The sequence below is a fragment of the Rattus norvegicus genome, chromosome 6 (assembly GCF_036323735.1).
Source record: "Rattus norvegicus strain BN/NHsdMcwi chromosome 6, GRCr8, whole genome shotgun sequence".
In the NCBI taxonomy this organism is placed as follows: domain Eukaryota; kingdom Metazoa; phylum Chordata; class Mammalia; order Rodentia; family Muridae; genus Rattus; species Rattus norvegicus.
In genome coordinates, this window is record NC_086024.1 from 97,173,624 (window position 1) to 97,201,391 (window position 27,768).

The 27,768-nt window shown below is 42.5% G+C and overlaps 1 protein-coding gene and 1 long non-coding RNA gene across 5 annotated transcripts in view; one reads left to right on the forward strand and one right to left on the reverse strand.

Annotated features, from left to right (window-relative positions):
* Positions 1–255: 255 nt before the first annotated feature.
* On the reverse strand, positions 256–5,429 carry LOC120103550 (uncharacterized). 3 transcript variants are annotated; one of them, XR_010052268.1, is made up of 4 exons: positions 4,503–5,429; positions 3,749–3,839; positions 1,132–2,900; positions 256–578 (listed from the first exon to the last, which is right to left on the reverse strand). It is a non-coding gene; the product is annotated as an uncharacterized LOC120103550 (long non-coding RNA). The 3 variants fall into 3 exon arrangements; XR_005506026.2 differs by having other exon boundaries at positions 3,749–3,961; XR_005506025.2 differs by having other exon boundaries at positions 256–379; positions 3,749–5,429.
* Positions 1,332–27,768, forward strand: part of Ppm1a (protein phosphatase, Mg2+/Mn2+ dependent, 1A) — a 41,631-nt gene continuing 15,194 nt past the window's right edge. The window contains exon 1 of one of the 2 annotated variants that reach the window (XM_039111786.2): positions 1,332–1,581. In XM_039111786.2, coding sequence (XP_038967714.2) covers positions 1,332–1,581 — 250 coding nt within the window. Of the gene's footprint in view, positions 1,582–5,519; positions 5,587–27,768 lie in introns of those variants that run through there. The other variant, NM_017038.2, reaches the window with a different exon arrangement.

The following is a 27,768-nucleotide window of genomic DNA, read 5'->3' on the forward strand; positions in this document are numbered from 1 at the left end:
GTCCTTTAGCTGTGCACAGCACTGCCTGACAGTCAGTGTGCTTCAGCTCTCTTCTGCCATGTGTCTAAATGGCAGATAAAGAGTGGTGATCACCACCCAGAGAAAGTCCTGGGTACCAATCGTTGCTTTCTGTGGCCCTGAGTAATTGCTACCTCTCTGGAACTTGGTTTTCTCTTCTGTAAGGGAGTACCACCACAGTCCTTGGTCTGCTCACACACAGTCTGTTGACAGAACTAAGCTGACAGGTCTCTGTGATTGTACTGATAAAAGACTTTATTGTGATGGGCATTTATTTCAGTGCTCTTTTCCACCAAGCTGTCATTGTTGAGGATGAAAACTGTTGCCACTTCACTTCCAAGGATGTGGTTTAGTTCAGGATCTCACACACCAAGAATAGATGAGAAACACCAAGGTGAATTGTTTTCAAGGCGTCCCCTTAACATTTGCCAGTATTAACTAGCAAAGAGTTCGCCAAGGCTGGGGAAATGGCTCACTCTGTAAACTGCTTGCTATGCAAGTGTGAGGCGCTGATTTCGGATCCCTCATATGCTTCTAAAAAGCCAGGTGTGTGTGTAATCCTAGTATAGGGGAGAGAGACAGGAGGCGGGGGGGGGGGGGGGGACCACACTGGATGCTTTCCTTTACCTACCCCCCCCAATTCTTTACAAAGCTAACCTCTTACTCTAACATCTGTTTTCATGTACATACGCACACACATCCACACCCCTCCATTCTTTACAAAGCTAACTTCTTACTCTAACATGTTTTCTTGTACATACACACACTGCATGCGCACAGTTACCTACTCCCCACCCCCACCCCACCCCACCCCCTCTTTACGAAGCTAACTTCTTACTCTAACATCTGTTTTCAAGACATCTCCTCCACCATGGCACCTCATTTTATTTATTTACTCTTCTTTGTGAATGTTCCTCATTATAAGGCTAGTTGTGTGGGGGCAGGGACCTTTATCATTGATGTCATTTATCACAGGATCCAGCCCAGTGCCTGGCACACAATGACTATCTGTCAAACAGAGGCACTTATCTGATAAGAGCTAGTGTTAGGCCACAGCCACTCGCTGGGTCTTGAGGGGAAACCTTTCACTAGGACTTGGCTGGTAGCACTCACAGTTCACATTTTTCTCAGGGACCAGGAGTCATAGAGGCAGCAAAAGATGGCTAGCTCCCTTCTGCTTGGCCCTGGGATGGCTAACCCACCCCCACCTCAGCAGTGATGTCACACAGGGCATTGATTCTCTAATCCTTCTCATTCTTTAACTGCTGTTTTTCATTACCATGAAATGGTGAGGGGGAAGAGGGAGGGAGGGGATGGGGTGGGGCACCCCATCCCTGAATAAAATTAGTTTAGGGCTATTTCGTATGTTCAAATTCAGGAAAAAATGGGTAACAGAAACTAAATTTTGGATTAAGTTTTTCAAATCAAGGAAGAGAAAAATGAGGGCAAGAAAGGAAAAGGATATAAAAGGAGTACAGAAGAAAGGGAGAAGAGAGACAAGAAGAAAGCAGACAAGAGGAGGACACACGAAGTGGCTATGGGAGAAAGAAAACCCCAAACCAGGTAGTGAAGCAGAGGAAGGGAGAGGCGGACCTCTGGGCTGCTTGGCTTTGTACTTGGGCAGTGCTCAGCTTTCTGTGGAAGGACGGTTGGCTGGCTGGGGGAAGGAGCTTCTCGGCATCCTGGAGGATCATTTACATGCAGGAGAAGCACTTGGAAAGGCCTGGGTTTTAGGCCATCTCAGACTGAGCCTCTGGATGCACCATAATAGTTATGCAATAAGAAATGTAACCCCACATACTTTTTCTTTTAAATGTATATTAATAGTTCATCTTTAATAATGGAGAGAGTATTGAGTGTACTAGGCTTTAATTTTGTGTACTAGTGGTTTGGGGTCCTTCTGTTTGTCTTTGTTGTTTGAGACAGGGTTTCTCTGTATAGCCCAGGCGGTCCTGAAGCTCACTCTGTAGACCAGGCTGGCCCCTCACAGAGCTCCGCCTGCCTCTGGCTCCTGAGTGATAGGATTAGAGGCATGCACCAGCACTGGACTACTCTAATATTCATGTTTAGTATTAAGTGTATTGGTCTTAGCTTCCCTACTGAAGCCCTTGTCTTTGCCTCACTCACTCCTAGGTTACAGGAGCACAGTAAATTTAGTACTTTGAAACTATACCTTTTGACTTCCTTTCTCTGTTAACTAAAAAAAAAATTATTCTGCAAAAACGATCAAACTGATATGTCACCAAAATTTGTTGTGAAGACTTCAAACACTGGTTAGAGGATTAAAGTCTAACAGTTCAAACGTGAAAAACAGTTATCCCTCTTATTTCCAAAGTCCCTTTTCTCATGGTTGTCATATCTTTAATCCCAGCACTCAGAGGCTGAGGGAAGTGTGAATTTCAGGATAGCCAGGGCTATGTGTGTTTCTGAGGTGGTAATATGTGCATATTATGTCTAAGTGGTGGAAACTCAGAGACTTAATTTTGATGACTTGAGATTGGTCATAAAGGAAGGACTAATACTTTGGAAGTAGTAAACACAGCAGATAAGGGCTTGGCCATGCCTTGTCTGAATTTAAGAGTGGGACCCAGAAAAGGCTTCCTATAGGAACTAGGTGTGTCTCATCTTTAACTTTTACATGGCAGTTTATTTTATTTATTTTCTGAGACCCTGTCTCATCAACAACACCAAAATTTTGATACTAGAAGGGAATATCATAATTGAACATCTTATATTAGACAATATGAATGTCTAATTCCAATCTTTTAAATGTTAAACTTATGGCCCACAAGTTTCCTACATACTACAACATCCCCACAGATGGTGTCCAGAGACTTGGTAGACACAGTTGACCAGTTGTCTGTTATGCACCAGGAAGACGCCTGAAAAAAAAAATCTCATTATATTTTATATACTGTATATTATCTGCCTCTTCTGTTACCCAGGTTTTCTTACAAAGCTAGAACAGAGAGACTGCAGAAATGTAAACCCAGAGAAAACCCTCCCAATTTCCTATAGTGTACATTGCCACAGATGACTCAGCTCCTCTCTCTCAACAAGACAATGTGTTGCTTAAGAGCACTGTAGACAGGTGTGGTGGTGCACCGCAGGAGTAGGGATGTGAAAGCAGGAGGACCAGTTAATGTCCCTCTCAGTTTCATAAGAGTTTAAGGACAGCCTGGGAAGTCTAAGACTCCATTCTGACACACACACACACACACACACACACACACACACACACACACACACAGCACTAAATAGTGACTGTCACATTACTTTTCTACCTTGGAACATTGACAAATCCACTCGAATGTCCATCATGCAGTAACTTGTTCAAGTACTAAAAGTACTATGAATTGAGTCAGGTATGGTGGCACACACTTGTTCCATCAACAACCCAGACGCAGATTGGGAGGATCCCTGTATATTTGAGGCCAACAAGAGCTACACAGAGACCTTGTCTCAGAAAACAAAATGAAACAAAACAAGCACATGCACATAACACAAACCCTAACCAGGGCTGAGGACAGAATTCAGTGGTTGAGGACTTAACCTGACTTTAATCCCCACATCAATAATAAAACTTAAATAAACCGTCCTGTATACATAATATATAACCCAATAAAGTGGCATTTCATTAAAAGATTCTGCATCTAATTTCATTTTTTTCTCCACTTGTGTAGAAAAGAACTAAGAACTGTATAGTGAATTTTATTTTTACTTTATATACCTGGAGATGTTACATATTCATCTTATTCCCAAGATACTGAGTGATTTGGAGGGTCAGTGGGTCTGCTGGCAACTGGTAGTCATAGGTGGTCCTGCCGTTAGATGTCAGGTGTGAAAGTGAAGAAAGAGAATCATTTTCCACAAGTCATGGTGAAAATATCGGACATGGTTTCCACAATATCCAAAGTAGAGAAATAGTTTATGGAATGATAGTCTGCGAAAAGCAGGTTGCATTTGATCTTTGAGTCAAGACAATGGAGTTGTTTTTAACAGACACAAAGTAGCAGGGTGCAAATCTCAGTAAGCTCCAGAGGGGGCAGGCCACAGTGCAATTCATCTTACTGGCTTGAACTCTATGTGGCTAATAGTTTTTACATATATATATAATATATATATATTCATATATTATATATAACATATATATTATATGTATATATATATATATATATATATCTATTTAAAGCATTAGCCTGTTTCAACGGAATATATGCTTTTTCTTTGTATTATACCAGAATCTCTCTTAAACTTCTATTCCTGCGATTTTGGTGTAAGGGTTAAGCAGTGACTGAAAAGCTGGAAAGGCACCCCAGCCAATGGGAACTCATACTGGTGATGTACTGCTTTCCAGCTCTGATTCATTGGCTGCCTAGGGTTTGTCATTCTATCCCGGCGTCTGCAAGCAGCGTGGGTCGGATTTTCTGTGGTCTAGCTAGCTAAACTGGATTCTGGTCGCCTGCACGTGCAGCTTCAATTACCTTTAGCTCATCTCTAGCTCTTCATGAAAGCAGCTGTCATGTTTCTGGTTACCCTCTAGATTTAAAAAAAAAATAATAATCCTCGGTTCCATTAACCCCTTTGGAGGTCTTTGGAAGTGTCCGTTGAGACCGGATCACGTGACCCTGTAACGTGCACATAAATACAATTCGGAATCCCTAGAGCGACTCAGGGACAACCCGCCAGAAGCTCGAGGCACGTGTCCCAAGGCGTGAACTGGTTGCACACGCACGATTGCGGTATGGCCGTGGCAGCCGTGTGGGCCCCCTGAGGTCGAAGGGCAGGCTGACTCCCCTACGCCGGGCCCTAACCGAGACTGCACCTGATGACTGGCGTCTGTAGGCAGGTGTAAGAGTCAGGTGTGGACGAAGACCGCCGGGTTTGGAGGGGGCCCTCCGCGCTCTAGCACGAAGGCCGCGCGCCTGGCTCCCACCCAGGACTTCGAGGCTCCCAAGGGATCAGCCCGCGGCGCCGGCGGCCCCACAGCAGCCGGCTAAGGAGCAGCGCAGGGCAGTGACGTCACCACAGCCCCTCCCCCGCCCTAGCCGCAGTTCCGGCCCTCCCACATCCGGGTCTCTCCAGCCCATGGGCCGCGCCGCAGCTGCAGGGCCGGGGGTGGGGGGAGCGGCGGCGCGGGGCGGGACCGGGCAGGGAGAGGGGCAGCGCGGTCGAGAGCGCGCGTGCGCGGGGCCGCGCTAGAGGCGGCGGCGGCGCTAGGGGCGGGAGCGCGCGCAGGAGCTAGAACGCCGTGGTCTCCGCGCCGGCCGGGTCCGCAGCTTGGGATCGGGTGGCTGGGGCGGGGGGAGGGGGGCCCAGGCAGGTGGGGCGGAAAGCGATGAATCCTCGGCGCCTCCTCCGCCTCCCGCGGGCCCCGCTCTCTGCCTCCCGCTCCGACGCCCGGATGATCTGAGCCGCGAGGGCTCCGAGAGCCGGGGGCCCGGACCCAGCCCGGCTCCTCCCCTCCTCCGCCCGGGCCCGGCCGCCGTCGCGGGACCCCGTGCCCGGCCGCCGTCGCCACCGCCGCCCCGGCCGACCGAGGGACCCGCCCGCCCGCGGCTGCTCCGGGTAAGCGCGGCGCGAGGGCCAGGGCGAGGGCGGGCGGGCCTGTGCGGCGGCAGCCAGGCCTGGGGCCTGTAAACAAGCCGGGCGTCTGCCCGGGCGATCCCGGGAGGAGACGCGACAACTCCACCCCCTGGGCGGCCTCCTCCTGGAGTCCGCGCCGGGCGGCGAGGGGTTAACGCGCGGCGGGGGCGGGGGCGGGGTGTGTGAGGCGGCAGGGAAGGGGCGCGACCCTCGGCCGGGCGGGGCGGACACTAGCGGCCGCCGAACTTTCGGGTTCGGGGAGCCTGCTGCGGGGTCTCCCCTAGAACAGACCAGCCGGTGAGTCCTCTGGATTTGGAGACTCACCCGCTGGGCTGAAAGTGAGACCCCCCAACTCCGTAGTAATGCCTCCAATTCATTCATTATTCCGGCTTGGAGCAAACTCATTGAAGTAAACTACAGGTTTTGCATCATTTTGGCCTTGTATATTGGAGGAAAGTTCTTTATGTTAGAGTTTAGTTGAGGCTTAGCTCCCTTCTGCTTGTAGGTTGTAAATACACTCGGATCCTCTTGAAAGACAGCTGGCTGTAGAGAGAGCCTTCTGCCAACTGGAGTTTTAGATGTTTTGCACATTTCACCATCCGAAGTATATTTTTCTCTTCTCTCAAGCACCACATGATATTTAGAAATCCACAGAAGTCAGAGTCTAAGCAATCTATGTTGCCGCTCCCACCCCAAGTTTCCTGCTAGTTGGAATAATGTGCCTGATGTATTTTTAAACGTGGTTAGTGTATACGAGATTGTCATTGTTTGAGAATAAATGATTTTGACGTTATGAAAATTAGTTTTCAACAGTTCTGAGAAGAAGAAAAAGCAATCTTTTCAAACCCGGGCTTTCAGATTCCAAACATTACCACTTTCTGGAAGGAGGAAAAGCCCTCTGAAGAGTCAGAATTTAAATGGTTGTCTTCTGGGCCTTAGGATTTTAGAGTTTCTGAGGGATCACTCTGTAGTCAGTAGCGCTTGGTCCTCCTCACCTCTGTTTAACCAGACCGAATACTTCATTTTCACACTTCTACCTTTTTGTATTTTGGACATTTTCCAAAGATTATTTCTGTAGTTATAGATGAGGAAACTTAGGACTAGAAAGACAGGAGCACACACCCACACACTTTTACATCTTAGATACTGCCTTTTTATTGCCTTAATGTCTCCTTTTACCGCTTAATAATTTGAAGCACGAAAAGCACATCGGCTTCCCAGTGCTACAGTGTTTTTTATATTTAAAAACTACCTTGCGTTTTTTTTTATGTTTGTCTGTTTTGCATTGCTGGGTATAGATTTTTAGCTCAGGGCCTCTTGAATGGTGAGTTACACTCCCAACCCCAGTTCTCATTTGTCTATCTTGTAAATATCTGATTAAACAGTCAGCTATGTTGGGATGATTGCTTTTAACCTGGAAGTTTACAGCAGTAACAGATTGAAATTATAGTGAACTACATGTGCAAGTTTCTTCAAACATTTGTATTTAATACTAAACACTTATTTTTACCTCGGAAGTAATTATGATGGTGGTATAAAATATTAAGATGGATATCTATCGTTCCACATTAGTTGCCTTAATATATGTTTGAAAAATAGCATAATTGGCCAAGCATCAAGTTGCCCCTTGGAGGGTTTGTATCTCTACTTCACATGGATTGAATAACTATATTTCAGTATGAAGCACTGCCATGATGAACCATAATTACAGTATAAGCTGCTGTAAGGAACCCTGCTCTGCCAGAAAAGTGCTGAAAATATCTGTGTCCACAGACATGTCCTGTAACCTTTGAGTCTCAGCTTCGGAATCAGTAATGCCAGGGGTTGGATTACATCATCCCATGTATAGTTATTACTGTTTGTGGGGTTTTTTGCTATTCTGTGACTGTTAACACATACCTTTCACAAATACTTGATAGGTGCCAGCCACTTAGATGTGTTACCATTCTGAAATTTACTTTTCTTTGTGGGCTCTGTTGTATTGAAGTTTGTGGCTGTGGTTTAGGGAAGCTTCCTGTAGTGGCCTTCGCTTATCTTTCTCTTGCCGTTGGGAGCCTAGAAGAACCTGTGGGGCAGACAGGAGGATGGATGTCTGCAGAGACAGCATGTTTGAAAGAAGCTGGGATCCTCAGTGGTTAGATAGGCATTATAAGAATACAGGGAAAAAAAGAAAGAAAAAGAGTATTCCGTGTGTGTGTGTGTGTGTGTGTGTGTGTGTGTGTGTGTGTGTGTGTGTGTTCGATCAAGCCGAGAGTGTTGTTGATTTTGTCTTACTAAACTTTTGTTTGGAAATTCACCTAATACCTAGTTGTCATCCTCCCCACCCCCCTACCAAAACGTGTAGCAACCTCTTTTGCTAAGTGGTTACTAAATGCAAGCATCTTTCGAATTTTTTTCAGACCACATGTTGACTGTTTACCCTATGGCCAATAGAATGAATTGCAGCTCCTGGTTTAGCCATCATTATTTCTCTAAAAGACTGTCTTGAGGCTAGTCTGTTCAGATACAAAGATTATTCTGATATGTATTTGATGTTTCTTTCAAATGATCATCTGAAGTAATTCCCTTGAGTATGTTTCATCTTTAATCAAATCAGAAGACAGTCTTAAACAAAAATCAGCTCAAGGGGAGTTGACCCAAACAGATGAACTAAAGCTTTGGCCCTGTGTCATACACAGGGACAGACCTCAGGAGAGGAGCACATACTGCGTGGCGTTAGGAGGGTTCCTGAAATGTCATGTTTGCCCTGCCTTCAGATAACACTTACTTAACAGTTCAGTGGCCTCTCGTGTTACTTCGTTGTTTTTAGCAAGAATGTATGTATTTTCTGTCCTGTTATTAACCATTCTCATGTAAGAAGCTTGGATTAATGCTAAAGAAAGGCTGATTATATTCTTCATGCTTTCTAATGTTTAATGCATCCATATATAAGATTTAAATTATTTTATTTATTTATTTATTTATTTATTTATTTACTTTTTGGAGACAGAGTCTTACTACATAACCTTGGCTAGCCTAGAACTTACTATGTAGACAGGCTGGCCTTGAACTCACAGAAATCCATCTAATGCTTGGCTCCCAGTGCTGGGATGAAAGGCACATGCCACCATACTTAGCTATAAGTAACACTTTTTTGCTTCATTATATGTTTCCAGAATGAATGAAAAATATAAAAAATGATTGTAATCTTTATATTACCTGTCTAAATACTACCTGTACCGAGCTCCTCCCTGCCCCAGGCAAGAAGAGCTAGAGAAAGTGTTGAGTGTGATGAGCTCTACCTTTACATAAAATGTATTAAGACAATATTTTTTTAAGTACATCTATACTTGTATGAGTACACTGTAGCTGTCTGCAGACACACCAGAAGACAACATTGGATCCCATTACAGATGGTTATGAGCCACCATGTGGTTGCTAGGAATTGGCCTCTGGACCTCTGGGAGAGCAAATGACTGAGCCAGCTCTCCAGCCCTAAACTTGACAATTTTTATAAGAAACTAAAAAGTGCAAATTTATATATATTGAAAAATTGAATTGTAGGGCTAGAGAGATGTGTCTGGTTAGGACCATTTGCTGGGTTTTTTTTGTTTGTTTTTTGTTTTCGGTAAAGAACTAAAATTTGATTCCCAGCACCCCATGGCAGCTCATCATCAGTTACTCCAGTTCCAGGAAATTGGATGCTTTCCCAGCTCCATAAGCTGTGGTGTGTAGACATACATACAAAATAAAAAACAAATCTTTAAAAACAAAGATATTGTGTTCTTAATAGAGATATTTTAAGCATTAGGTGAGTGATAAAGAAGAGAGAACTTGAGTTTTCGTAATTCTTAATGCTTTTATTTGCAACCCATTGACTCAAGTGTATGTAGTATTAGTATTTAGGATCTGGATTAAAATTCATTAGTTTTTGTGGCAGATAATGATTTTGAAAATCATGACACAAAGCTCTTCAGGATAAATAAAAGTAAATAATAAAAACTATACTTACCAGGCAGTGGTGGTGCATTCATTTACAGACAGATCTCTGTTAGTTCAAGGCCAGCCTCATCTATAGAGTTTCAGGACAGACAAGGCTACACAGAAAAACCATCTCGAAAAACAAAACCCCCTATTGGCTTTACTTATGTAAAGCTTTAATTTTTTCACAACAGTCTTCTAAAATACATAATGATTTCTCCTCTGGACAATTAGTTTTCTGCCTCTTGGTTCAATCAACCTTGAGTTAATTTTTTTTAATTGAATATGTTTCTAAACATTTACAGACTTTATTTATTCTCTAAACCATATAGTTTAATTTACACAGCATTTCTAATGTTTGGTAGGCACTAAAGCGATCTAAAGGTGATTTGACATGTACAGTGGGTGGGTATAGGTCCCACACAGCTACAACACTGTATTAAATGAGAGACGTGGATCCTGCATCCAGTCCCTTGTTAGGGGCCAAGGGAGAGGCTTAGTGAGCCTAAACGACATCGCAGAATCATGTCAGTAGATTTAAACATAGTCTTAAAAAGGTCCTGAGTGCATTCTTCCAACTAAAAGGGCCTTGTTCTGGAACCAGAATTTTAAAAGCTCAATGTTAGCATTTATGAAATGTGGCTTTCGGGAGTCGAGATAGTGCCTGTAAGTGTACATAGTTGTCCTCATCTGAAGACTCTGGTGAAGGTTTGCCTCTTAGCCATGCTCCTAGAAATAAAACTCGAACTCAAAATATATTTACAGATATCTTGGCCATATAGCTAGGTTCTACTCAGACTAAATCATAACTAAAATATCCACTTATTTTACCGTACATTCTCTCATCTGGCTGATTACCTGTGCCCAGAACCATGCCTTCCATCTCCTTACAGCCTCCCAGAATTCTTTCTCCCTCCCAGATGTTCCCTGTCTAAGCTATAGGCCATAGGCCTTTTAACTGACAGGTGATGCATCCATACAATACACACGGTATTCCTTGTATACTGAAGGGGGGAGGAATACAAGAATCCCTTCAATAAGGATGTGTGATGATGCTTTTTATCCCCCCATTTCAAGGGCTTTAGAAGTTAAAGCCAAAAATGTTGTCTTTGCTCCCCACCATTGCGATTGAGGGTTAGAGTTAATACTCATGAATGGTTGAGGATCTTAGTGTAGAACCTGAGGACTTGAGTAGATGAGACCATTGTAGCCTCTTAGAAGGATCCATAAGAAGAAGTATAACACAGCTATCCTCCAAAAGCTAGACTTCAGTAGGTGTTCTTGACTAATTTACTTGATTTCTTAGTTTTCCCCTATCTGTCACATGGAAATGTCTCTTATGAGATTGTCTTAAAGATTTGGTGGAATAATTATAAAGACTTGTATCGGGCATGGTGACTCATAACAGCACAGGGTGTGATCTCTGAGTCCATGCCAACCTGGTCCATATAGGGAGCTCAAGGCCAGCAAAGGCTACATAGATAGCAAGACCTTGTCTCAAAAAGGGGGGTGGGGCACTTGACATTTTCCATCATAAAGAAAGTACCAAATAAATGGTAGCTATTGTTACTAAGTTTATGGGATCTTACATACTTAGGGATATTGACCAGCTGTTAGTAAAAAATTGAGAACATGTAAAGACTTGGAATATGCACAGAATGAATTATGAATTTTCGTGTTCTGGAGTTGGAAGGGTCACACGGGTTTGGAGTTGGTGATTAGGCAATAATAGATGGTAAACTTGGTGATAAAGAATAGCAGTGACTGCAAAGGTGAGAAGAGCAGTAAGTAGGGAAGAGTTGAACTGGTAAAGAAGAGTAAGGAAACTCTTATTCTGCCTGACTCAGTTCTACTGTTTTAAAAACGTGTCTTTGTGATGGGCATTAAGGCTTTGTGTTTGTTCTGGGTTATTTAAGGCTTACTACCTCAACAGAGCAGCAGCAGCAGCACTCCATTCTGTAAATACAAGATTCCCTCAAATGCTGTTTCTGTCTTGTTTCCGTCTTTCCCCTCTTCCCCTTCTGTGCTTAGCTCCAGGCATCGTCTGTCTCAAAGTGCATCCTTTCCTGCCTCTCCAGGGTCTTCCTCATACTAATTAGCAGTCTGGAATCTGCGAAGCTCCCTCCCCCTTTAAATCAAAGAAGCTCAATTTCAGTAGCATGCGCGCATTATTTCTGTGGTTTTAAGTCGTGTATTTTAGGAGCTTTGGGTAGCAGGACTGGCTTTTTCACACATCCCAACCATTCACAGATGATGCAGATGAGGGATCTGGGCCTGGGTGGCAGCTGAGTTGATCAGCACACCTGCTGTCCCTTATCTACACCACCAGGGTGAGCTCTCCAGCACGACTCTAGCTAGGCCACCTAATACCACAGTCAGCAGGAGGCAGGGTCAACTCCTGCTCTCATGCCCTCAGCCAGCTCACCCATTCCCATGCCTCCAGAACCAGTTCCACTGTGCTGCCCAGTTAAGGCATGAGGCCCACTCTTCCAAGTGTTGTAGCCTGTGAGGGTGGGCCAGCTCTCTCATGCTCACACCTTGGGAGCTGGCTCATCTGCGTCAGCCATAAGTGCCAGCTCTACTGTGTTGCCCAGAAGAGTTGCAGGGTCTGCTCTCCCAAATACCACATTGTAAGGGGTAATTGGGGGGAGGGCACCCCCCTGCATTCATGCAGTTGAGTGGCTGTGTCCGCTCTCCTGTGCTCTTGCCCTTCGGCTTGGTCATCTGTGCAGTCTCCACCAGGGCTGGCTCCAGTGATTGGACTTTTGTTGCTGCTGTTGAAAGCCTGGTGGGTAGTGAGGTTTTGGTCTTGGTATACAAAGGGCATGACTTCATTTCTGTTGTATCGAGTGTGACTCTGGTGGTGAGTGGGGATCTAATATAGCAATGTATAAAACATGTGAAAAACATATCCTATACTTTAGTTCCCTTTAGAACTTTTTACCAAGCAGAGTCACATATATGCTAGGGAACACATACAGACACTCACTTCTGGGGCTATAGTATAAAAGAAAGTCCTTGAAAATTGGGGCCCTCTTTACTTACTGGAACTAGTTCTTCAGTATATTCCTGTTATCATTTCATTCTCTTTTGGTTTCTGATCACATGACAACAAATTAAATGTGAGCTAGAAATATGTCAGACTCTGAGAAAGTATAGGTCATGTGCAATTCAGTGTAATTGTAGACTGGTACTTTGCATTTATCTGTGGTATGACTGTCTCAAGCAGAGATGGGAAAATCATTTTTACTCTCCCTATGTATACCTTAAGTTATTTTAGCGAATGTGCTATTCTGTTCTGTATATGTTCTGTTTCAAAGAACAACATAATTGATTACCAGCTTTGAATGCCTAAATTCTTAGTGCTGCTTCCTTTAGTATGATTGGCAGAAACTTTAATCAAATTGTTATTACATCTATAGGATAGGGTTTGCCCTCCATTTTTAACAATTCAGAAGTGAAAAATGAGACAAAATACAAATAACTATGTATTTTGTTTTGTTCTTGTTTTCTATGCAAAAATGTCAAAACTTGCTAGGCTTTAGGAAAACATCTTTGCAGCTTGTCCCCATGCTTGAGAATGGTGGGGGGGGGGGGGGCGCCCTGCCCTGGCTTGGAATACATTAGAGCCTTCCTACTGAGATACAGAAGGCGGGGATGTCAAGAGGTAGGTCTGCCAAGTGCTAGCTACTTTTCTGTGGTCAGTCCACAGCTTAGCCTACGTGTGACAGATGTGTCATGTGTCTGCACACATGCCTCCTGCTGCTGTGGTCCCTCAGCATGTAATCAGTCATGGGACTGCTGGTCCTACACTGGCTGTGGGCAATGGGAAAGTAGCTCCTCTACTGCAGCTCTAAGCCTGTCAGAGGAGTGCCTCCTGCTCCCATAAGTTAGAGCTTTTCATGTAAAATACCTTTTTCAAAGATTTATTATGTATGCAGCATTCTGCCTGCATATATGCCTGTATACCAGAAGAGGGCGCCCGATCTCATTACAGATGGTTTTGAGCCACCGTGTGATTGCTGGGAATTGAACTGAAGACCTCTGAAGAGCAGCCAGGGCTCTTAACCTGTGAGCCATCTCTCCGGCCTAGAAGAAGAATTTTTAATGAACACATCTGTAGCTCTCTAGTTTGATGTTTTCCTAGGATGGGGATCTCATTAGGTTGCCTAGGCTGCTGTAAACAACCCAACTCAGAAGGTACTGCCACCTTATTATTCTTCCCCACTTCACATGGGCATTGCCATGCCCAGCTCAATATTTCCTATATGTGACCTATTGTGATTGTGTGTGTGTGTGTGTGTGTGTGTGTGTGTGTGTGTGTGTGTGTGTGTGTGGCAGTGAAACGGAATGCACTGCGTTCTACAGGGTAAACGGGTAGAAATGGTAAGACATGGTTTGCTGCCTGGTCGGCTTCCATGAGAATCGCTTTGTAGAACAGATTCCCTGCTGACAATGGGAAAGTCAAGATGGCAGCTGCCCTTCATTTCCTCCACGTGCACCCTATCGGGTGTTATCCTGTGCTAAATACTGGCCACAGAGGCAGCTTCTCTTCATGAATCTTAAATATAATCAGAGACTGCTCTGACAGTGAGTGCCTCTCTGAGCATGTGGCTAGTGGCAGATCCATCTCCTGAGACAGGGAAAGTGATAGGGACTTGGTGTTCTTTCGCCCATGTCACTGAAGTGAGGCTATTGAAATACATGCAGCAATTGGATGTAACTTCTTAATCCCTTTCCCAGCATCCCTGTCGTACACTGGAAGTATGTGTCAGTGTGTAGAGTCTGAATGTTCGTGCTGTTTGTTTTGGAAGACACATTTCTTAAGTCTTCTTAGAGCAGCTGCTATTGGCTGACTTTCCTAGAGGGCACAATTACATGTAAAATATTTAGAAGCCTCATGTATTTCTTGTGCTGATGAAGAATGTCTCACCTTAAATGTTAAATAAGTTACACCTCTCCCTTCTTTCGACTTAAACATACAAGGTTTTTAGCAAATGTTTCAGGTGTTCAGTTGAGGGGCTTGTTTTCAGCAAAAGAAGAAAGGGTAGCGGGGCCCGGGAACTCAGCTGTTGGATTCCAAGTCTGAATTGTTACAAGGATTAAACATTAGAAAACCTAGAATTAGCTATATTAAAATCTGTAGCGGACGAGGCCAATGGAGATTGTATGTATCACACATTCGCAGAGGACTTACAGAGGAAGTAACTCTATGCCATTTAAATCCAGACTATAATGGTTAGAGAAATGGGTCAGTCTCTAATCCCCCCCCCCCCCCCCCGGAGCTGGGGACCGAACCCAGGGCCTTGTGCTTGCTAGGCAAGCGCTCTACCACTGAGCTAAATCCCCAGCCCCCAGTCTCTAATTTTTATAGTCTCTGGAGCCCTTCAGCTAAATTTGGCTCAGATATTTTTTCAGGCACTTATTCGGTATACTTGTAAATTTTACATTAGAAAACTGTGTGAGACATATGTAAGCAGTGTGTGGCCGGTACCTTACGCACTATGCAATGTGGATAACTTTTAGAAAGTTAGGAAACAAGAGCCGCAAAGCTCTGTGATGTGCACTCTGAAACTGGCCAACATCTGGACAAACCGATTGGCTGGAATACTAGTAAATTTTTACCTGGTCTGGCAAGAACTAATAATTTAGGGGTTAGAAGAATGACCATTTGTCTTATTTTGGTTGATTCAATTAGTTGATTCTAGTTGCATTTTCAATTTTTTTACAGCTTTTATTTGGGGACATATTTAATACAGGGCTTCACTTGCATTAGAATTATTTGAAGCTATTTGTTGTGGAGGAAGGTATAAATATTTAATTGTAAAAGTAAATACTTAGTTGCAGCTATACAATGAAATATTGGGCAACTGAGAAATTTTCCAGTAATTTCTTTCTCCTTTAGAAAAACAAATACAGATCTTTTCCATATTAGTATGTCTAGTCTTATGGCCATGTTTTAGCCAGTTTATGTAAAGTGAAACGCAGAAAAGGCTGTAGGAATAGCCCTAAACAGCTTTTCTAGGTCACATGCCGTGAGTTTGCCCACTTGAAGTTTAGAGTGGTAGTTTTTTGTTCACAGAATTATGCGGTCACTACTGCAGCTGCTGTGCTCGCTTAGTTTAAACTGTTTGGGGGACAGGCTTTCCCACTACCCCCTAAACTGGTCTCTAGCTGTTGGGTTTGCTCAGCCCTCCCATCTCAGCCTCCTGAGGAGCTGAGACATAGATAGATATCGCTATGCTCCCTTCCCCCAGTTAGTTGGAGGGTATTCTTATGGTCCCAAAGATTTATATTCTCCAGCAGTTGGTCCCTGAGTCTTTCTCACCTATCCCTAAAAATCTCTTTTTGTCTGTAGATTTGCCTATATGAATATTTTATATAAATGCAATGCAGGTAACTTAAAAAAAAAAACAAACACCCCAAAACAGTGTTAATGCTCAAAAGAGAACTAGTTATAGGTAAAATCATTGCTTCTTTCTTGTGTAACTAGGGAAAAAATACTCTAATTCAGAGAGTGTTCAAATTAAATCAAGACTCAGACTTGTCTCTAGCATAACTGAATATATGCATAGGTCTCTAGTGCTTTTTGATGGTTACTGTGTGATTTCCTTTTCAAAATGCCACCGTTGTAGTCTTCATGATTTTGTTTTTGTTTTCCCCTCCTACTAATACTACTCAGGCTTGCCTGAGTTTCACTGAAATGTTTCTCTTTGCAGCCGTCAGGCTTGGGTTCAGGGGCTCTCCTTTCCGCCCAAGTTCATTCAGTAAGACAGACTTGAAAGCTAGATGGTTAGGTAGAGTGGCTTTACTTGAGGTGTGGGAGAGAAGAGTGGTGAGAACAGGATTCCAATGGCTTCAGAACCCAGTGACACTGAATTTGGTACAGTAGAATAAAAGTGAGGCTGTTGAAGAGACGAATAAAGCTAGGCACTTTGGGGCACATCTTTAACCCCAGCACTCAGGGGGCAGAGGCTAGGGCCAGCTTGGTCTACACAGCAAGTTCTAGACTAGTCAGGGCTACATAGTAAGATGATAAGAGAAATGGGGAGGGCAGAGGAACACTTGAGACAAAGATGTAATGTGATAAAGGGTAAGAAAGATGGGTGAATTTAAAAAATAACTTTGTTGTATGACTCTCAGTCATACTTCAGTGATAAAACAAATAGGTTTCTGATACTTAGTTCCCTAAGATTCTTTTTCTAGAACCTTGGTTAGGAATTTTGAAGGTCTTACAGTCTTATCCAAGGTATTCAAGTTGGAACCAGAGTAGTCTTTACATATAGTCACCTTGAAGTAGGTTTTTGGAGTCTCCTAGAGGACCCAATAGCATCCTTCTGGGTTTCCATGTTAGAGGAACACATACCTTGTAGGATTGGGACTCTCATTAGCCAGCAAAATAGAGCTAATTAAGAAATGGCTCAGTGTGAGACATAAGAACTGTCTGGCTTGGTCAGAATCATTAATCAGTGAGATTTTTAGGATCAGTCAGTAGAAGTGCCCTCAAAATCAGAAACCCACATAGAATTTTAAAATCAGTAAAGTGCTATTGTAGTAAACAAACTGGGAATTCATGGGCAGGAGGCTATAAGCTATGAAGTCTTAAAATACTTTTTTGACCTCTTAGATACTGTGGAGTAATAGGTTAGAGATGCTGTCAAGAATATTTTGTGTATTTTACGTGTATGAGTGTTTAGTCTGCTTGTATGCTGTATGTGGGGGGTGTCAGATCTTGGAGTTTAGCAGACAGTTGTGGGCTGCCATGTGGGTGTTGGGAACCGAACTTGGGTTCTCTGCAAGAGTAGTCAATTCTCTTTAGTTCTCTTTGACTGCTAAGCTATCGCTCCTAACAAGGGTCTTAAATGCCAAGACTTCTTTATTTTCTTAGAGCAAGTGGGGCTTGTTTGTTTGTTTTGAGGTTCATCGTTTTATTTTAACGGTTAAAGTTGCCTGATTTAAATTGAGCTTGTAATAGAAACAGATTTATTTATAATGGCTGTATTATTTGTTTTAACTTTTAGGACACTTGGTAAAAGACTTCCATATAAATCTACATTTATACAGTTTTCTAAGGAAATGATGAAAGTAGGCTTTTACTCTCCCATCAGCTTACAAAATAATTGTTATCATGCAAAATAATGGGTTTTGTTGATATCTTCTACATACATGTTATTCACTTAATATTATCTCTTACATTTTCCTGCAAATATTTAGTTCTTTGTATCAGAAATATTGCCTAGAATATTTTGTATCTAATTTTTTAAGAACAAAGTGATAGGAATGTATTTTCTTAGAGCAAGTGGAGTTCATTTTTTTGAGGTTAATTATCTTAACAGTTAGAGTTGCTTGATTTAAATTAAGCTTCTAATGGAAACAGGTTTATAATGTATATACTATTTTTTTTAATAATAAGGATACTCTATAAAAGACTTCTATATAAATCTTTTTATAAATGACCTATATTATATTAGGAGAAACTTAATATGGATCTTTAACTAATTAACCTCCAGGCTAGATTATTTTGGTTTTTATTTTGTTTTTGTTTTAAAATAATGAGTCAAGAGAAATCTGAGAAAATACAAACCTTGGAAGAAAATTAATGTGGCATCCTAAAACATTGGCTTTGTAAACTGCCAGCTAATAGACCATGCAGGAAAATCTGTGTCACCAACACAGGTGAGCCCAGCATCCACACGGTGGCTCGAGTTCATCTGTAAGGCCAGGTCCAGAGGATCTGGTGGCACAGACTTCTCTTTGATGTAAAGTGTTTAGAAAACACGAGCTGCTAGAACGTTTGCTGCGTGAGATTTGGCTCACTATAGATGAGGTGCCACACTTGGCTGGCTTTGAGCATCTGTGCAGCAAGTCATGCTAGAGAACTCTGCTATTGCCTTACGTCAGGGAGCACAGAGCTCTAGACTTGAGGCTCTGCAGTGCCTGTATCTAAGGATCGTTTGTTATTCATTAATGTAGCTTGCATATCCTTTCAAATGACTGATCCCTGTCTATCTCTGTGAAATACTTTTTTAAAAAAAGACCCAAATTTCTTTGCCTGTAATGGGAATTATTAATAACCTTCAAGAAAGCTGGAGAAAGATGGCTCGGGTATATGCTTGGGGCTGGCTCAACCCAAGAGCTCACACAAGGGAGCTGACAGCCTCTTCTGACCTCCAAGAGCACTGAGCATACAGGTGGTGCACATACAGTCATTCAGACAGAACACCGACACAAATAAATCCAAAAATCTTTTTAAAGGAAGGTAATATGTGAAAAATAAGTTTGTGTATAATGGCTAGTGAGGTTGGTCATTGTTCCATGTACTTACTTATCTATGTGTTTTATTTATTCATTTAATTGCCTTTTTCCATTTCATTTTCGTTGAAATGTTTGCTCTTCCCAGGGGTGAATATTGGAGGATTAGGACTTCAAGCTGTTTTAGGCCTCAGCCGCTTCCAGGGCCCTGGCTGTGGTAGACTCAGTCTGAAAGTGATAAATCAATAGTTCTTGTCTTAAGAGTCTTTTATATATTTTAGGAACGTTGTTTTGTTTCATATATTGCAGGTACTTAAAATTGCTTGCCTTTCAGAATTTTTTGTTGGTAGTTATGTTATTTTGTTCCTGAGAATAGGGTCTTGCTGTCCTCAATGTGTGATGACCCTCCTGTCTCAGAAGTACACACCAAACACTCTCCCTAGTTTTACGAACTTTTTCTAAGTATAAAAGTTTATTCAGGTGCAGAGTTTTATTCCTCTGGAGTTTTATCTTCCTTTCCCTTTGCTCCATTACTGCCATGCTTGGAAAGCTCTTTCCTACCCTCAAGTCAGAGAAATTTTCCAGGTGTACTGGCACAGCCTTATTACTAAATTTGCGGACTTAAGTCTTTACTCTTGTGTATCTTTATAAGGTGGGAAGTGGCTTCCCACAGCAGGGGTAGAGAAGGCTGTTGTCACCAGTGCTGAACCTGTTCCTGTCAGGTTCCTCCCTGGTCTCAGCTCTGTTTTACCCCTCAGGTTCGTCTGTTTCAGAACCGCCTCTCAAACACTCTGATGGTGCAATTCCTGGTGCTTGAGAGTGTGGGCCACTCATTCACACTTGTTTTTCCAAATATATTTTGAAATTTGATCGAGGCCTACTTGTGACTCTATTGAGTTTACAGTCCACTAGGATGACGTGATCTTCATAATGGATCTGTAAGTAAAGTCTTATTCCAGACAGAGCCTCCTTAAAGGTGGTCGGTGTTGCCCAGGCAGGCTCTTGAACTTGGTCTCCGACCTACCTCAGCCTCCCACATGCTGGGTTGGTGAACAGGTGCTGCCTGCCGTACCCACTCCACGTTTCTGATTTTATTGCTCATTTCTCTTAATTTTCTAAATGACAAATTGTTAATAGTTTTCATATGATTTCTCTATATCCCTGTGACCTGACAATTTTTTTCATGTGTAAATGTTAGGTTTTCAGTAGTTGTTGGGAAATTTGCCCTGTTACCGTTTGGCATTTCTATCTCACCATGTTAACAAGTCAGTCTTTCCAGACAATGCTAAGTAACAGGAAGAGTATCCCGCTCTTGTTTTTTTCCTCAGGAATTGTTGTAGTCACAGTGTTTCATTTTTTTTCTTATTTATTTATTTATTTATTTATTCATTCATTCATTCATTTTTATGTATGTGAGTACACTGTAGCTATCTTCAGATAAACCAGAAGAGGGCATCGGGTCCTATTACAGATGGTTGTGAGCCGCCATGTGGTTGCTGGGACTTGACCTCAGGCCCTCTGGGAGAGCAGTCAGTGTTCTTAACCACTGAGCCATCTCTCCAGCCCTCATCTTTGATTTTAAATATGAATTACCAAAGAATGAATTTTGTCAGATGTTTTTAGGGTATGCTATAGTTGTACTTTTTCCCTGTAAGTCTTTTGAGATGGTCTCATTATAGCCTTTCCCGGCCTGGAATTTGCTGTGTAAACCAGACTAGCCTCAGACTCCGAGGTTGGCCACTCTTCAGACATCTGCCTGCTTCTGCTTCTGAGTGCTGGGATTGAAGGCGTATGCTCCACACCTGGCTCCTTTGAACTTTACTTTTTAAAGATTTATATATTTTATATATTTATATGAGTACACTGTAGTTGTCTTTAGACACAACTGAGGATGTTATCAGATCCCGTTAAAGTGAGTGCTCCTTGGTTATTGGTTATTTATAGTCACATTTAACTTTGTTTTTTCTAAGAACATGTTTGCATAGTTGTTAGAGTGTGCTTCTTTAGCCACAGAATACACAGACATTGTTTTACCATGGCCTAGTTGATACTGCAAAGGAGTCTGAAGCAAGCTAATTTGTTTCTTGTGAAGAGGGACATGTTAGATTTGTCTGAATCATTATAATAATGAATTTCATTATCAACTTATGCTTTGATGCTGTCCAGCTTCTATTGAGCTTAAATTTATTTTATGATTATCATACCTATGTCCCCAAAAAGCTATGAGTACAGCCCAACGTAAAACTGTAAACCAAAAACATTCTGGGTTTTTTCACTGGACCGTGAAGCTCTTGAGTGTGAACTTTCTGGGTGAGTCACCTGCGCGGGCAAAGGCACTGCTGTTTGTTTTCCTTGGGCTTCGATTGGTTCATACCTGGTTTAGTTTCTCCCCTGCTGTTTGCTTTTCTTTCATGTGTGAGAGTCTCCTTAGTGTTCATCTCTTCATGCACTCACTCTGACACAGGCGGCTGCTTTCCTTAGTTTCCCTAGGTGCATGGCTTGCATCTCCCAGCTCCTCTCCTGACAGCTAAAATGTTGCAATGTTTTTTAATCTCCTAAATATATTTTCTTACCTTTGCTAATGATTTTTTTCTTATTTTTCATGTTTTACAAACCAGCTTTTTAAAATTTTTTTATGCGTAAGTTTTGTTTTTTCAAGAAAATTAAAGTCAACACATTCTTGAATACTTTTTCAGAATTTATATATTTATGGTCCATAATTTGTTGGAATATTTTTTATTTTGATAATTTCATATATGCATACAATGTATCTTGATCATCTCCAATCCAAATCCCTCTCCTCCCAGACCCCCTCCCACCTTAAAGCCTTGTCATCTTTTTAGGGTTTTTGATAACCCACTGAGCCCAGTTAGCCCTGCCTGAGTGCACATTTATGTGAGGCTGTTCACTACTCCTGGGCAACCTCAGTAGCTCCTCAGGTGGGAACTGGAGGCTCAAGCCTCTCCCATCTGTGCTGGAGTATTGACTAGTGCAGCCTTGTGCTGGTAACCATGACTGCTGTCGAGTTCTCAGCGCCCTCCCATCCTCTGACTTCTGTATCCTTTCCTCCCCCTCCTCCTCAGTGTCCCCTGAGCCTTGGCAGTGGCTGAGGGTGGGAAGAGGAGCACTATAGAAATATCCCAGGGAGCACTGAGCACTCAGCTGTCATGTGTGCTATTCTCTGCACTCCGCACTCTGACTGGTTCCATCTGACTGCTTTGACTGGCGCTCAGTACAGACAAGCTTCTCTGACCAGACCCAGACCAAGACCATCATTACCTGTGGCTATAAACAGATATTTAAAGGCAGTTTGACAAGAGAATTTAGCAAAACTACAGTAGTAAGCTTCCCCCTGCTGCCAGCCTTTAATAGAGTTCTGATGTGGTATCCCCAACCATAAGGTTAGTTTTGTTGCAATTTCTTAACTGTAATTTTGCTACTGTTATGAATTGTGTCTTTTTTTTTAAAGATTTATTTATTTATTATATATAAGTACACTGTAGCTGTCTACACACCAGAAGAGGGCATCAGATCCCATCATAGATGGTTGTGAGCCACCATGTGGTTGCTGGGAATTGAACTCAGGTCCTCTGGAGGAGCAGTCAGTGCTCTTAACCACTGAGCCACCTTTCCAGCCCCAGATCTGTGTTTTCTGAGGTAGCCTCTAGAGGAGTTGCAAACTGCTAGCCTAGGATTATGACCTCTTTAGCCCTGGGCTCTTGACCAGGTTTATAATGAGATACCACTTCCCTCCAGTGGAACAAGCCTCAGATTTGGTCAGAAAGTAGTTGATCGCCCCTCAGTCCTGCATCATTGTACCAGTGGGCACATCTTTTATAACATGTAGGATCTACCACGGTGTAAGTCCGTGGATGATTTTTCTCTCCTGCTGCCATGCATAGCACCTTTGTAGCACAGTAGGTAGGAAATTTCCAGATCTGTTCTAGTTTGATGGCTCCACAAATTTTGTTTCTGCTTTCTACTTAAAGGTTACTAATTTTCTCTGTTGTTTACCCCAAAATAGTTAACTCTTGTTTGTTAGACTATCTGGGCACCATTCATATGTTCCCCTTGGAATTTAAACTAAGAGACTGTATTATATAGACTTAGCAGTTTATTATGCCTGTTCTTTGAAGGGTCCTCACTGGTTTTCTCCTGTCTCTTATTGCAATTACTGCAGATTACCATCTTTGCCAGTAGAAGCCCTTGAGTACTACTGGGCATTAGTATTCACAGCTGACTTGATAAATTACCATGAATTTAGTGGTTTAAAGCACTTTAGTTCTAGTGTAAAGTAGGTGTCACTAGGTCTAGGTCATAGTCAAGAAATTGGAGAAATGTGCTCACTCCAGTGGCTTTCTCCCTCTCCTTCTGTGGCTGTTTGCATCCTAGTCCTTGCCTTGTAGCCACATGGCTCCAAGTAACAAGGTGACCATCCTCAGACGGTTCTGTGCTGTCAGGTGACTTTCGTGTGCCAGTTATTTTCTAACTGAGCCAAGGACACGTAGATGTGGATCTCCCAGGATTACTTTCCCATCTCAAATTCCCAACTTAATCTCTACAAAGACCATCTTTCTGACCTCCAAAATTAGGTAGCACAGGATTAAGGCCTGGTAATTTCCGGAGCTGTTATTCACCCCACAACAGGTATTGTTTTGTTTTGTTGCTTTGAATGAAGCAGGCAGGTGGACTCAAGATTGAACTAAAGCCTTAGACTTTATGCTGCTAATTAGAATGCAGCAGTGTTGTTCTCCTCATGGAGTGATGAGGCAGTGACACTGTGTGTGTGTGTGTGTGTGTGTGTGTGTGTTGGTTGATGGAATGGGGAGAGGGCAACAACTTCTGAAGGTCTGACTGCTACTGCTGTTGACAGGCTTAATTTTTTAGCTACTATAAATTTTTTTCTTGTAAATTTATCTCTCTGTAGTAAAATAATATCCACAATTTTAATAAAAACAGGTTTTATTTCTATGTTTTTTGCAGACAAGGTTTTTCTGTGTGGCCCTGATTGTCCTGGAAGCTCGTAGACAAGGCTGGCCTTGAACCAGGAGATGTCTTCCTCTGCTTCCCAAGTGCTAGGATTACAAGTGTGAGCTACCACTGCCCGTCGAAGAGTAACAGCTTCTAGATGGGAGTTTATTGACTAGATTTGTATACTACTTATTGCCTTGTGCTGTTTCTGCTTTTCAATTTATTTATTTATTTATTTATTTATTTATTTATTTAATGTATATGACTGCTTTTTCTTCATGCACACCAGAAGAGGGCATCAGATCCCATCGTAGATGGTTGTGAGGTCCCATGTGGTTGCTGGGATTTGAACTCAGGACCTTTGGAAGAGCAGTCAGTGCTCTTAACTGCGGAGCCATCTCTCCAGTTCCCTTAGTTCAGTTTTTTTTAACCTTAACTTCTTACACATATCCTAGAACAAGCTAATTAGCAAGCAAATAAAGTTACTGATTTTGCCAGCAAGGAAAATTAGATTTTAAGGTAAAAGGAACTCTTTAATAGCACATATTAAATAGTCATATATTTTTAGGGTGGTTTTTTTAGTTTTTGGCTACACGCACGCACGCACGCACGCATGCGTGCGCGGGTGGTGGTGTCATGGCATGCATGTGGAGATCTGAGGACAACTTGTAGGAATCAGCTGTCCTTCTGCCTCTTGGTTCCCAAGGTTTGAATTCTAGACATCATACTCAGAAACACGCTTCTTTACCAAGTGAGCTAGCTGTCTTGCCAACCCTAGACATAACTCTTCATCTTAATCTTAATATGAAGGTGTATTTTTGTTCTTCTGATCTTTAATTTGTTTGTTTTGAGAAAAGTATGTATTGGTTGCTATGTGGATTAGGCTGGCCACAGAGATCCACCTGCCTCTGCCTTCTGAGTGCTGTTATTAAAGGCTTGCACCATCATGCATGGCTAATGTGATGTTTTATAGTGCTTTGCTGTTTATTTACTAAGTCCTAAAGGTGTGGATAGCTTCCCTGGTATTTTTAAATGATTGAGCACAACTATCTGTAGCTCTAAGATCTGACACCTTCATACAGACATACATGTAGGCAAAATACCAATGCACAAAATAAAAATAATTTTTTAAAAATGTTTTTTTAAAGTGCTGGAGAGGGCTCACTAGTTAAGAGCATTTACTCCTCTTCCAGATGTCCTGAGTTCAATTCCCAGCAATCACATGGTGGCTCACAACCATCTGTAATGGGATTCGATGCCCTCTTCTAGTGTGTCTGAAGACAGCTACAATGCACTCACATGTATAAAATAAAATCTTAAAGGTTTTTAAAAAAGATAATTATGCACTAATAATATTTAAGAAGCACAGTCCTTGAGATTTGATGGAAGAGCTTGGGAAGGCAGCATATAGAAGAAGGCCATACTTAAAATGGCTGGGGAGATGGGGGTAAGCCTCTCAGGAAGACAAGGGTAGGGAACCAGAAACAGTATGTAAAGTGGGTATGTAGCAGTCAAGGGAAGGATGTTTCTGGAGGGATAATAGTGTTGAAAAGAGCTTTGAGGCATTGGTTAGATAGTAGCTGGGGAGATGGTAGGGGCACTGGCTGCTTTTCCTGAGGACCTACATGGTGGCACACAGCCGTCTGTATTTGTAGCTCCAGTTCCAGGGGATCTGATGCTCTCTTCTAGCTTCTGTGACCATTGGGCAGGCTTGTGTTGCATATCAAGCAGAGCAGCCATACACACAATGAAAACACAAATAAAACCTTTATTCCCATGCCCCACTCCCCCAAACAAACAAACAAAAACCACAGCTCAAAATTAATTAGGTAAAGTGTCTTGGAGGACCCTGGCCAAGCACCACTGTGGGATCATCACTTTTCAGAAAGGTTAAAAGAGAAGCAGTTGGACAGCCAGGAGAGCAGGAACATGACCGGCAGCTAGGAGAGCAGGAAGGTTTTGGTGGTCACTTGAGTACACTTATGCCACATTCAAGGCCTGATATAGCACACACTTTTAACCCCAGCACTTCTGAACAGTGAGTTCCAGGACCTCTGAGTTTGAGGCTGGCCTTACTTATATAGCAAGTTCCTGGCCAGCCAGGGCCACTCTACAGAAACCCTGTCTCAAAAAAGCAAGACGTGAAAGAGCCCAGGAAGATAATGTGGGCGCCCAGAAGAGTCTCAAACGCCAGAGCTCTCACAGGAGGGTTTATCATAGGCAAGAAATAGTCTATTAGGAAAGATGCATGTGAGGCAGGATGAGTTCAGAAAGGATCATTTGCTGACCCTCACTCCCATGTCCTCTCCATTGCAACTTTCTGGTTTTCATCTTTTTCATTTCCAGAAAACGATTTTCAGTATGCCTTTGAAGAAATGACAGCATTGTTCAGTGTCATCCTGGCTTGATTGATAGGTTCTGATTTGTAGCTAATACAGTCTACCTTTTTGACTTTTTATGAAAGACACAGCCTTTTATGTTTAAGGTGCTGTGTGTGTGTGTGTGTGTGTGTGTGTGTATGTGTGTGTGTGTGTGTGTGTCTGTCTCCCTGTCCTTGAATAATAATTTTAGACTTTTTCCCCCTCTTGGAAGTATAGGTGTTTAGGAAATGATACATACAGACTTGTAGGCAGGGAACAATGTTAACTCTGGGGAAGTTGGGTTTTCTTACTGTGTTTGTTCTCTCAGAACCTTGAGCACTTACTTCATTTGTCTCTAACAGGCCCTGATCATTCATGTCCATGTGATGCCATGTGTAGAATTGCAGTGTCTGTCTAGAAATCTGGAGCCTCATCCCAGCCTCACCTCTCTTCTCCTGTGCCTTCTTGTTTATGATATAGTTCTTGACAGCTTGCTTCTGTATTTATATCAGAATTACATTTGTAAATATAGATGCATTTCTGTTTTATGTTTTCCTTCATGGAAGGTCTTTACTCCCAATTTGCTTTAGTTTTTATGCTCCCCCCCCCCCCCTTTTTTCATTTCTACGGATAACCTTGAGGTAGCTGTCTTTTTTTTTTTCCTTTTTTCTTTTCTTTTTTTTTTTTTTTTTTTTTCAGAGCTGGGGACTGAACCCAGGGCCTTGCGCTTGCTAGGCAAGCGCTCTAACACTGAGCTAAATACCCAACCCCGAGGTAGCTGTCATGGCTTGGGAAATTAAAAGTGCTTTGTGTGGTTTAAGTGATCCTTCTCAGAAGTGTGACTGCAGGTAGTGTGTGTTGCTTCCCTGAACTGTAGCTGTTCGTGTGTTGCCTGATACTATTCAGTATACACTCCAGAAGCCAGGGGACCCTGATACTATTCAGTATACACTCCAGAAGCCAGCGGACCCTGATACTATTCAGTATACACTCCAGAAGCCAGTGGACCCTGATACTATTCAGTATACACTCCAGAAGCCAGCAGACCCTTCGAGGACGAAGTTCATCAGACAGAAGCACTGATGGGCTATATAAAGTGTAAAAATTTGATGGCACTAGTATACATGTATTTTGCATCTCCTGCATATAACTCCCATTTTGCCATGCTGTGCGTTGCTTCCTATGCCTTTAGCTACTACTGTCCTCCCAACCCCTCTTTCCCTGAGAAGCTTCTTGCCTCTTACTGTGTGCACTTCTCTCTGAATTTCCTTTCCACCTTTAGGTTGCTACTAAGCAGATCTATTCTAGATACACCCGTCTTTATAACTGTATCTATTTTAATGCTCATCAGAGGCTCTTTGGTTCCCAACATCCTTCCTGTTGCAATGCCAGTTAAGCAGTGATCTTTTGTTATTTGAGTATGTCCTTGAATCTCACCAACCCCCACCATAAATACCCACACTAAATACTGCTTTATTCATTATATGGTATCATTTGCTAAGAGCATCATTTTCCTCACATTGTTTACATATGTCGATTTGGCATAGAAACGGGAGTTTTTTATTAGACTGTGTCTACAGGCAAACAAATGTAGTTTGACTTGGTCTTTTTTTTTTTAAAA